The sequence below is a fragment of the Lates calcarifer genome, linkage group LG7_1 (assembly GCF_001640805.2).
Source record: "Lates calcarifer isolate ASB-BC8 linkage group LG7_1, TLL_Latcal_v3, whole genome shotgun sequence".
Taxonomy (NCBI): Eukaryota; Metazoa; Chordata; class Actinopteri; family Centropomidae; genus Lates; species Lates calcarifer.
The window spans coordinates 17,705,481-17,718,205 of NC_066839.1; the positions used below are offsets into that span (position 1 = coordinate 17,705,481).

General features: G+C 42.5%; 1 protein-coding gene across 1 annotated transcript in view; it reads right to left on the reverse strand.

Annotated features, from left to right (window-relative positions):
• The window catches only part of ches1 (checkpoint suppressor 1), a 56,940-nt gene continuing 44,215 nt past the window's right edge, over positions 1 to 12,725 (reverse strand). Inside the window, exons 5-6 of the mRNA XM_018694753.2 lie at positions 5,062 to 5,170; positions 1 to 3,896 (exon numbers count right to left, since the gene is read on the reverse strand). Coding sequence (XP_018550269.1) covers positions 3,341 to 3,896; positions 5,062 to 5,170 — 665 coding nt within the window. The 3' untranslated portion in view covers positions 1 to 3,340. The remainder of the gene's footprint in view (positions 3,897 to 5,061; positions 5,171 to 12,725) is intronic.

The following is a 12,725-nucleotide window of genomic DNA, read 5'->3' on the forward strand; positions in this document are numbered from 1 at the left end:
TCTTCTGCAACTTGTATTTTTTATTATTGCAACCAACTGGAAGACAATACATCACATAAACATCATTGTAGTTTTTCAGAAAATGGAAAACAAAATAAAACAACATTTATATATTTTTTGCCACGGTATTGGACAACGTTGATATTTACATGTAGTGATGAAATAGGTCTTGAAATCATTCTTTGGCAATATGATTGCACAATAAGGAGAGGAATTGAACATTTACTGAAAAAACCAACACCTGGGCGTACTCTGCATCACATCTCACAGATCAATAACAGTTTTGCATTTTGACATCTCTAACCTATGGCTTTCCAATACTCAGCTCAGACAGTCACCGGAAATAATGGCAGTATTGTAGATAATTTTTGTCAGAGAGAAAACAAAACAGAAAATGAAAATGCGCATAAAAACATCAACAAATAAAAAATGGCAACTATAACTTTTAGAGCGTTTCACTGTATGTTTGGCAGGTGTGAAAGAAACACTTGTTTTAGGGGCTTTTCAGGCAGTGAAGTATACTGTTTTTCCTTTGCTTTAAAATGTCCCAGATATATATCTTATGTGTTGCTCTGTTTTTCCAGGACTCGTAGGGTCAGGAGTTCATCACCGAGTGAGTCAGAGGAAAAAAGGTGGTTGCTAAAGTAACACATTCTCCCCTCGACATGCCTCTTGCCAACTGAACACGTTATTAGTCACCACAACAGTGGATTGTTGCTGCAAATACAGCAGAGTGCTTGACCTGGGCTGTGGGAGCACTCAGACAGATATCAGACAAGAGACGGATGGCACACAACAGGAACACTGACAGTGTCTCATTCTAGCCTTTTTTATATGCCGGCATGGATACCATACAAAATGCAAAGCCAGTGATGCATGCTACAGGTGGCAAAAGACCGTACCAGTGGATGGGACATGCATTTGTTTGCCTGCTTGGCTCGCTGACAGTCACTCAGTGTCTATTCAGCTTAAACAAAACCTTTGTGACTCTGCTACAACAACCAAACCCAGCCTATGTTTTCTCCTACGTAGCTGCTTATTTTATATACGCACTGCATCTCTGCAAGTGAGGGAAAATGAATACTTTAATTCACTGTTATAGCAAAAGCATGCTGAATAATGGCAGTGCTGTATCTATATCACTTCTGATGTCAAAGCTCACGACTGCCCTTGGCGAATTTCAATCAAGTCAATGTCAGTTTTAAGTGAGATACACATATACGTTGTAGAGTGGCAAAATATAAAGAAAAATCAACCTCTGATCTCCAGACTGGGCTCTTGAGTTAAATATGTGATAGAGTGTATGCTAGCTTAACATCCACAAAGGCAAGTAATACCTTTAATCAAAGGGGTATATGTAAATTAGAAAACATTTTTGTTTCAATTATGCCATTTTCAACATTCCTCTTTCTTTTCAATTCAACTCCCAAGTAGCCTTTTTGGAGATTTGAGGTTCTTTCAGGACACCTACAAAATTTCCCATGCCCGTCGGATCCATACATTTACACTGAACAATGCTGATGGAAAATAAAGACACATGTACATTTACACACAGGAGAGAAAGGAAATAAAAACAATACTGTTATAAATAAAGACAGGTAACGTTCTGTCAAAACATGTCAGAGACATGACAACAGAGGTACTGAGGGCAGGCAGGCAGGCAGGCACAATGTTAAAGGGTGTGTGTTCCTGGGCACACAAACTCACACACTCTACAGACGTGTTCTGAAATAACACTGGGGTTAACACTGAACACCTAAAAATCACTGTACAGGCAGAAGAAGTCGGAAGCCCACCCCTAAGAGGTGATTCTGCTGGCCTACATAGCCTGAACCCGAAGCCCAGAGGTGGCACCCTCGGGCCTCTTAATTGCAGAGTGATCCCCCACGTTCCTCCCTGAAGACGTGTCTTTGAAAGCCCGCTCAAAAAAAAAAAAAAAAGAACCCAAAAGATTCAAAGAAAAAAAAAAAGTCCAATATAATCACGGGTATAAGAATTGGCGGCAAAACTTTTTTTCTTTCCTCTAGGATCAAGGTTTATATGAAAATAAGTCATGCTTCATGCTAAATACATTGTTTATCTTACATGATCTTTGAATAAAAAAGATTTGCTTTTTATCTTATTTACAAGCACCCATGCAATATAACTGAGAAAGTCCTGCAGGTCAAATTGCTTCAATTAAGAAAGGAAAAAAATAAAATATTTTCTAACCTTTTTACAGAGTTGTCCACACGGGACAAATTGCTTATATCTTTATGAGGGTAGAGTGAGGGTAAACAGACACAAACAGAAATCTAAACCCACAGTTTATGTATATAGTTCTTTGACATTGTCAAATGAATAGGAAGGTGTGGTAGCTACTGGTAGCTACGATATCTATACCAGGTGTCTACGCCTATGGACAGAAGTACTGGGGAAGTTTTAGGGACGTTTACATTATGCAACAACAACAACAAAATGAAGGAGATATTGCCTCAGACCCGGCACACTATCCATCTCTATGGTGATAAACATGACCATTTTTTTTATTTTAATATATCTATTCTTAAATACTATGAGTGCTCTTGAAATAAACCATGTCTTTACCCATGATGCTTTTATTATAAGTGGCGTAAAATAATCTTAAGTGCATGAATATATATCACATTGGGTTTTACAATTATTTTGACACTTAAGGTCATTCTCTCTAGCTCTTTACTACTATGCCTTCTTCTTTTTTTTGTCAGCTGTCGTATCGGCTACATGAAGCAACCTGGTCGCTTATCTTTGGCACAGTCTCACATTTGTGCTCGTGGATATAGGAGAGTGATGCCAGTGAGCGGCCGAGAGAGAGCTCTAAGTCTTGTTAAATAGGCCTGTCTCGTCGGCTCTGCCGTCTGTGCTGGCACCACTGCAAGATTGCTACAGATTCACATAGAAACAAACAGGTAAGACAAACAGCCATCTTCTGCTCATTTACTGTACGCTCCTCAATGTGATTCAGTTTAGTCGTGTTCGACTTGTCCAAATTAGTGACAAAACATGCTTTTTTATGGCTTTCATCCCCTTTTAAACAACAAAAACAACAAAGACACATGAGAAATACCCATTGATGTTAGTGTTGCTGAACATGTAGGAAAACATAGATTTTTGATATTGCCACAAATAAGTAGGATTCACCTAATGCCCTGCAGATAGATAGAGGGAGATGAGAAGTGTCCGTTGAGACTAATGCTGTAGTAACATTACCTGTTGACCTATTTGTGTATTGTATGTGTGTGTGTTTTTGTGTGTGTGCGTGCTTTGAACCGTATACTGTCTGTGTGTGTGTATGACTATGTACTTGTTCTATGTGTGTATCTTAGTTTCTCAGGGCGTCTTTCTGCTCCTTCTGGCCCTTGGCGGTGCGGTTTGTGATGTTGTTGAGGCAGGCTCTGACCCCCGCCAGGTGGAGCAGCGACCCTGCCGCCTCCTTCATCTCCTCGTCGTCGCTCTCCGGCGGCTTCTCCACCGCCGCCGCACGCCGCTTCTTCAGCGGCAGTGTGTCGCTAATGCCCCTCGCTCGGTTTTTGGTCCAGGGCAAACTGCTTCCTGCCAGAGTCCCAGCTCCCGCCCCCGAGCTACGTCTCTGTCCGCGCAGGGCCTGCTGGGAAATGTAGGTAGCGGCGGCAGTGGTGACGTGAGAATCCAGAGGGATCTCCCGGGGCTCAGGTTTGACGTCTGATTGGATCTCCACGGCGATGATGTCGTCGTCGTCCAGGGGGGAGGAAGGGGCTGCGACCTGGGAGGAGCACAGCCTGCTGGGAGATTTGGCTGTGCTGTAAGTGTGGTCATCCTGGAGGTCCTCACTGCAGGGCGGTGGAGAGTAGCGGGATGGGCTGTCCTGTCCCCGGCTTAGATAATCTCCCAGGGATGATCTGTATGAAGCAAGGACACAGAGCGGGAGAGAATATTGTTACTCCTGCTGTCACGCTGCCAGCCAGGTGGCCTGCCTGCCTGTATACTCCTCACTCTACTCAAGCTGCTCCAGTTTGTTCTGCATTTGGCTGGAACGCAAAAAAAAGTTCAGTTGATAATCTATCACCCTCAAATAGCCCCCTTGGGCCTAATGTGCATATTTCTCAGGTCAGGATAAAACCCTGTATCTCCAAAAGAGAGTCAGCTTCTCCTTTAGAAATGAGCAGACTCATTTTCAGATTGCCACCTATGCATTTTTCAAATGATACAGAACATTTTGAGCAGCTCTCATGCTCCCTAAGGTTGTGCTCAGCACATAAAGGACCTTGCAAGCTCTAAAGTCAGAACACCACAGAGTGACAATTCTGCAGCGAAGCCATTTAACCACTGTCCACCATACGTCAGCTTATACATTGGAACACAAATTTTGCTCTGTTAGTCAGGAGACACTTTTCTCCGTATGGCATTAAAGGACAGGGGTGTGTTCAGACAACCAATAAATCAAAAAGAGCTTCAACAGCGTGCCCTGTCCCCCGGACATTTTCTCCCTTCAGAATGGGATTGAGGGTTAGCATATTAATATCTTATAAGAAAAACATGCACCCCTTACAGTGATCAAATATTCACTGCATACCTTTAGTGAGCCTTTGGGTATGTTTAATTCATTATGTGGTGCAGACCATCACACTCATACTCTTGCTCTTATGATGGATGTGCATGTCCATGCATGCTCCAAATGTTTTTTGAATCATGAGGCCTCTCCCACTAATAAACCTGTTTGTGTGTGTGTATGTGTGTGTGTGTGTGTGTGTGTGTGTGTGAGAGAGACCGTTATATAAACACACCTGGATAAAATGTTCTGCACAGTGGGGAGCGTGTGAATGCCTCTGACTTTTGAACACAATAAAGATGTAATTATGTAAACTATCAGTGGAAAATTTCAGTGCGAGGTCTGGTTTGTGTAGGTGTGTGTGTTTTTTTGTGTGTGTGTTTACTCTGAGGCTACTGTATGTGTGCATGTGGTTGAGGGCGTGTCTGTGTATGTCTGTGAGGGAACGCATTTGAGCTGGGAAAGCCCTGACATTAATTATATGGTTGAGGGCAACGGCAGCAAAGTTTACCCACCTTATGGCCGAGGTTCTGCTCCCCACAGGGCTTACAGGTAGGGGTCTGATCACAGGGAAGAGGGCCTGGCTCCTGACACGGGCGCCATTTTGGATCACACCACGCGGAACTAGAAGAGAAAGCAGAAGGTAGGGACTTATATAAGATGTAAACGCAGATCCACGCCATGTTATTTCAAAGTTAATTCTGAGGACTGAATGGAAACACACAGGAAGCTTCTCCAAAACCTGTCTGGACCTCAATAAGACCTGGGAGCAGCTCAATGAGCATTCATGGGCTGTCTGAGGAGGCCAACAGGGCAATATTGATGAGCAAGGCAAGGTTAAATTGAGCGGGAAAGCGTCATAAATGAGTTAAGGCAGCTGCAAGTCATTCAATTACCAACGACCGCTGGGCTCGGCTAAATCCAGCCTGTCTGATGCTGTGGGCTGAACAGCAGGCGGCAGGAACTTAAAGTGTGATACCACAGACTTTCACATTTGAGAGTGTTGACACATTTGTCGTGTTTTAAAACTTAGTTAAAAACTCTTTAAATGTATTTTTTAAGACAATGTTCATACAATACTACAAATTAACAAAGCAAACAAGGCTTTGGTTTGTTTTATATATTTATATATATAACCATAGGACGCTTTCAGCAGGTTTGCTACTCTTAGATGTAGGGCTAGATGTAGGAGTTATTTTGCCTATTAATCATCCAGAAAATGTCAGAAAACAGCTAAATATGCACATCACAATTTCCAAAAGCCCATGTTGGCATTTACAAATAGGTTGTTTTTTTCTTACCAAGTGTCTGAAACCCCAAAATATTCAGTTAAATAACTTAGAGGACTAAAAAAAACAACAATATTTATGAGAGATGCTGGAACTGGAGTCATTTTGGCATTTTGCTAAAAAAAATTACTCAAACAATTAATCATTGATGAAAATATTCATCCACTATTCATCTAGAGATGCATCATTTCCTTTAACCTCCACTTACATCACTTTGACTTCAAGGTGAACTGGGGGTTGTTTAGGAATTCTCAGATCTGTATTCATTGTGATAAAAAACTTCAAGGAATCCTTAGTCGACCTCTGAGACGGGAGGATGCAGATGTCGACAAGGGTGCAGAAAAAAATGTTACAATTCAAAGTTTCCAAGAGCACACAGAGTCCATCATTAGATGGAAGAAGTTTGGACCTACCATGGCTCCAGTCAACAGTAACCAGACAGGAGGGGCCTTGGTCAGGGAGGAGTCCATGGTTAACCATGTTTCAAAGAAACTAGAGAACCTGCCAACTGTCTCCACAGCACTCCATTTAAGTGCCATTTTACTCCTCTGAATAAACAGGCATATGGCAAGCCCACCTGGAGTTTACCAAATAGTGCATTCACTGATCTAATGAGACAAAAATTTAATTCTCAGGCCTGAAAGCCAGGCATTTCAACTGGCAATAACCAGGTGCTGCTTATCACCTGGCTATCACCTGGTGTGTACACTGAAACACGATGTTGGCACCATCATAAAAATGGAGCCAAATACAGACAAGTCCTCGAAGAAAACACTACAGACTGAGGCAACCATTCACCCTTCAGCAACACAACACCCTGAACCACACTTCCAGGATAATAGACTGGCTTTGGAACAAATCCCTGAACGTCCTTGAGTGGCCCACCCAAAGCCTGCACTTGAAACCATTTGAAAATCTACAGGGAGAGCTGCAGATCACAGGTTACCAATGCTCCTGATCCAACCTGACAGCTGGTAGACGCAAGGCTTAAAGCTGCCATCACTGTCAGTGCAGGTGTAGTCATATTCAGTTTTTGATTTTTAATACATCTGCAGTTAAGTAATATTATACATTTTGGGGGAATATGCTAATGAGAATTATGCTAGATGAGAAAATTGATCCCACTCTCTGTATGCTAGATATGCAGCTAAAGCTAGCACCTGGTTAGCTTAGCTTAACATAAAGACTGGAAACAGGGGCACAACAAGTTGTTTGTACAACTTTTACACAAACCAGATGTAACAAGTTAATTAGTGAGCTTTAGAGGTGCTAATTGGTGGATTTTGTTACCTTCAGACAAAGCCTAGCCAGCTGTTTCCCTATCTCCACTTTTTATACTTAGCTAACTGGCTACTCTCTCATGGACGTGACAGGTGAGGTATCAATCTTCTCATCTACTTCTCAGCTATAAAGTGAATAGGCACATTTCCCACAATATCTTTTTTTTCTGAATAAGTTTTCCTTTTACCATTATGAATGTGGTTGTAGACTAACAGAAAAAAGAAATAAATCTGCGACGCCATCAAGACATAAAATTAACCTACTTGACAGAGATTTTATTAAAGATGGTTCAGTTTCCAGTGTGTCAAGGGAGACACTGGAACATTTCCTGGTTCAGAACCAACAGTGGCTCAGGATAAAAACCACTTTAGAATTAAAACAAACATCCAGAGCCTCCAAATAAAAATTTGTTTCTCATGGAGCTTCAGACTTTCCATCAAGGTCAAACTGTCTCTGTTTTCCTACTTGGGGAAAGACCTGACTATTTTCACAAATACTGAGTAGACCGTGACAGGCCAGAACAGAAGGCTATGTATATGCTTTCAACACTGCAAGAGCACTAAATTCATATCTATATTTGTATTATCTGAGTTGCGGAAGAGAAGAGAAGAGAAGAGAAGAGAAGAGAAGAGAAGAGAAGAGAAGAGAAGAGAAGAGTAGAGTGTGTGTGTACATGTCAGCCAACAGCTCTCATTACTCAGGGCTGGCTGCTCACCACAGCCATCCCAGTTCACTAAAACAGCTGTCATTTTCATCTCTAGGGTCAGTTTGCATTTCACAAATGATGACCTGCTGTTTGCTTTGTCTGCTGCAGAAGCATTTGTTAAGGTGCAAACGCTACAAGCGTTTTGCCGCAGCATCAATATACTGTAGCTGAGGCTTTTGGTGTTTTTTGGGGTGGTTTTAAATCTTAGCCAGTACAGTAAATTTATGATCGATGCTATGAGGAGAAATCTAATTTGCTCCAGAAACCACAGGCTCATTAAAACATACAAGTTGTCATGAGAAACCCCCCCTCCCAGAAAACAATCCCACAACGTATATCTGGTTCATGCTATAACACACAGAGATGAATTATGATAGATGTGTTTGTCGTTTGTCATTGTTGGTGTGTTTCTGTAGCCTTTCCCTGGCCAGCTGTGTCCACAGTAATCTTATTGACTCCAGTTAGTGTGGCTCTGCCCCTGATATCTCCAGCTCTGCTCTCCATAACCTTATAAGTAAGTCCCTGCACAGAGTCTCTTTTGTAATCTTGATCACTCGCTGCATGGTCGTGCGTGTGTGTGTGTGTGTGTGGGCAGTGCATTAGGTCTCCCCGGGTTGACATGCACCCACCCCTCCCTCCCCACCTCTCGCTCCAGTCAGGCTTTGGGTTGCCATAGCAACGGCTCCCCTTCCACATGCCACAGAGTGGTAGATCATGCATCAGCAGAGAAAGTGATAGAAGGAGAGGGAGAGAGAGAGAGAGAGAAAGAGAAAAAGGGGAAAGGAAATACCAAGCTCTGTTTGACATGGCCTCTCATAGCTTAACCGCACACTCCTGACCACCAATGTTTACCCTAGATACACACACACACACACCTCCCTAGCATGAGCATATATGACTCATGTGTGTGTTCTGTATCTTTATCTCCTTTGCTGTTTGAATTTCTCAGCAAACGCTTCTCTTTGTCTTTCTAATTCCGTCCTCTCTTGTTGATTTCTTTCTCTCTCTTCCAGTCTTGCTGTCATTCTATGTATAGTGGTGACTCACATCTCCGACTGAGCATGCATGCTGTCTCTGCAGGTAAAAAGCCTGGGACATATGCTGAGGAGATGAGGTGACAAACTAAGCTGGGAAAGAGCAAGCAGCTCTCCCAAAGCCCGTCCTCTACTCACTGGGATTGAGATTGAGTTGAGCAATACATTTTACAAGCTCAAAGCAATAACAAAAAAAAACAAAAAAAAACACTCGGCTTGGTAGCAGAAAGCAGGACACGCTGAGGAAAAAAAATGTAAATACAGAAGAGGTATCTGTCTGCATCTCTGCCTTTTTTTCCTGGAGAGAAAATATCCTCTAGTCTGTCTTTTTTCCTATGTCTGGTCAGCTGCTCTGTCTTTTCTGTCTGCTTCCTACGTCTTCGCCTGCCTCCCTGCCTGCCTGTTTTCCAGGGCAAGAGAAAGCCCTCAGCCTCCCTCCCCTCTCCTGCTCTCATGTGCCGAATACGCACTCAGCCTCCTCTGCTCTCCTGTTAAATGAGTTCCACATGGCCCTGCAGGCTGCAGTCTCCGCACGGCCGGCAGAGGAGCGGGAGCAGACAGGCACCCGAGCACGCACAAACACGCACATGCTCGCTGAACTCTCGCACACACACGCAGTCCAAAGGTTCAAAGGTCATTTCCAGCAGACCTTGAGAACGTAACCATTTGAAAGTGGCCTCTCGCTCAGTCAAAACACCCCCCCCCCCAATCCCTCCTGTCTACTGGCCTGCTTGGCTGCCGTGTGTTAAACTGTGTACAGAGTCTGAGGGCAGGATGCATACTAATGTTGTCTGACTGACTGGCTGGATTGCTGGTGGGCTGAAGTTGCTGGCAGTTTAACTGGATGGCTAACTGGCTTGTCTATCTGACACTCCAGCTGAGTGTTTAAGTGGCTGGCTGACATGTGCTATGACTTACAGGGGGGGAGACAGAATTAATGCAACACTTCATTACTGTAACTTAATAAGCCTTTTAAACACTGCTGCAAACATGGATCATATCAAGCATATCAATACTCAACAGCAGAATAAGCTAGACACCTATACTCCTATACATTGCTGCTGAGGTGTAACTTTTGGATTACTGTTATTTGATGCCATTCACCTGAATTTTCAAGTTTATCCCTCTTTCTCTGCTATCTGGGCAAAGATGATTTGGGACAGAGTCTAATATTACTTTGAAAGCTTAAAGAGGCATTCCACTGAGCCCCTGTCAGCATGAGGAGTTCTCACTCAGCCTGTGAAAACAGCTGTATAATATCTTCTCTGGCTGGATGGAGCATCGTAAAGCCTCAAAAAATAACCCTGATGATGTCATCAGGGTCACACACTTTTAAAATTCAAATTTTAATTAAAAGGTAAAGCATGCAGTTTAAAGTAGAGTGTGAACGCTGGCAGACTCTCAGAGGAGTATTTGCATTAGTGACACATAGTGACAGTACGTTTTCATTGTTTTGTCTTCCCCTTGTACAGTAATAAAAAAATATTCAGATCCTTTACATAAGTACAAATAGCAGCATCACAATGTAAAATCACTGCATGACGAGTAAAAATCTTACATTTAACATTTCAAAAGTACAGTGGTGGCAAGCAACTTGATTACTTCCATTTTATGCTACTTTATACTTATACTCAACTGCATTATATACAGAAATATTGTACTTTTTACCCCACTAAATTAACTTCTTCTTCTGCAGATTAAGATTTTACATAAGTTTCAAATATAATGTACCATCAGTATAAATGAAATTATGGAAGATATGATTGGAAGATACAATAAAATCTTACATATGTATTATTAAACATCCTAGTAGTATATCAAAAAAAAACACAGCACTGTCATAACATGATAACACACTGAAAGGGGCTATTCTTCAAATAAATTTTTGAATGCAGGACCTTTACTGGAAATGGAGTGTGTTTGTGTTGCAACATTACTACTTCTATTTTAATAAAGGATCAGGATACTTCTACCACCACAACTCATGTAAAGATTTTTGATCAGCAAAATGTCTGATCAGTAAAATATACATATATATCTATATATATATATATATATATATATATATATATATATATATATAAGTATCAAAAATAATGGGAGTAATCATATGGGCAGAATGGATCCTGTTAGTGTTACATCACTGTATTTTGTAAAAGTAGATTGTTAATATTGATGCATTAACATGCAAGCAGCATTCTGCTGTTGGTTGACATAGAGCTAATATTAACAGTTTTATATACTGTCAGGTAGGTTAAGTTATTGTATCATGCATTATGTTCTATAGGCTGATTATACGTTTTTTAAATCTGAATCTGCAAAGTAGCAATTGTAGCTGTCAAATATATGCAGTGGAGCAAAAAGTACAACACATCCCAATGAAAGGTAATGAGGACAAATACGAAGGAGAGTAAAATGAAATACTCAAAGTTATACTGCTGCTTTCTAGCTGTCTGTAGCTGCAATAAAAAATAAAAAATAAAATAAAAACAACCCCAAAAACAAATACATTGCAATTAAACATTTAAGAGCTGGTCAATTTTTCGGTTGGCTTGGATACACACTTCCTTTGCAGCTGACAGCTTAATAAAGCCTCGGAACTGGCTCCAAATGAATACAACTGAAAATAGATTCCTTTTTAAATGATTGCAGGTAACCTAACTATTTAAATAAAATAAAAAACACTTTGGCTGAAGAGAACCTCTATAATTTGGAGCCACTGAATGATGAACTTTGGGGGTTGTGGAGGTGGGGTGATGGGTTGGGTTAAGGACACGGCTGCCAGCCATTGTCCTTGTGTTCATCCTGAGCCAGTGCTGGGCCACAGGGAGAGGCAGATTTCAGCCCACATCAGCTCAGAGCGGAGCAGCTCTGAAAGCTCTGGGAATGGGAGATGGAAGTAATAACAGAGGGCACTAACAGCCCCAAACTCACTCTCCCTGGCAGCCCCCCGCCACCACCACCCCCCACCTCTCTTTTTCCTTGTCTTTGCCTCTGGCTGTCTGCCACAACTTTCTTTCTCCCCGCTGCCTCCGAATATCATGCCTGGCCATTCTGCACCCTCTCTGCCTTCAAAAACACATTACACATTTAAAAAGTTTCTCTTTTCCTGTCTCACCCTGTCACATGTGCACTTGGAGTCGGCCTTCCTGACTGTCTCCCTCCCTGTCTATCTATCTATCTCTCTGTCCAGCAGCAGACACATCACTCTCAGATTGTGTGTGTCTAGAGGGAGACCAGGTTTTCAGACACTCACTCCAACCTCGGCTCCTTGACCATTACTACTCCATTATCAGCGGCAATGGAGGGCGCGCCGCAGACGCCTAATGTATCCATTTCCCCCTCCATTTAGGACTCGGCAGCCCAGCGAGCTCCCGGAGTGCTCCCTGATTGGGATTGAATGTCCATTTAAACTGCTGTCCAGTCACCAGGGAGGAGGTCGGGGAGGGGTAGAGGGAGAGGAAGAGGGGGAGAGGAAGAGAGAAGGAGAGGAGTACTGGGAAATACTGGGAAAAGGTGTATAAGAATAAAAGAGTGAGACTGTGTTGAGTGAGGAAGTGAGGAAAGGAGGCAGGGGGATTGCTCCCTAGTCTCTGATATGAAGCTGAGATTTTCTCTCCCCTTTCTTTCTCTCTTTCTCTCTCTCTCACTTGCTGTGTCTCTATCACTCCTTTTTTTTGTAACTTTCAAATACGCCTCCGTAGAAAAAGCATTCCTCCTCTGGCGAAGAGCCAAGTGTCAGAACTCAGCACTCGGTATTCTCAAGGTGCGCTTCTAAAAAGAGGGATTTGGAATTGAGATGATTGGAGTTGGCACATCCGTAGAGGGTGGGGGGGTGGGGAGTTGGGGCAGGAGGGCCGCTGAGGAAG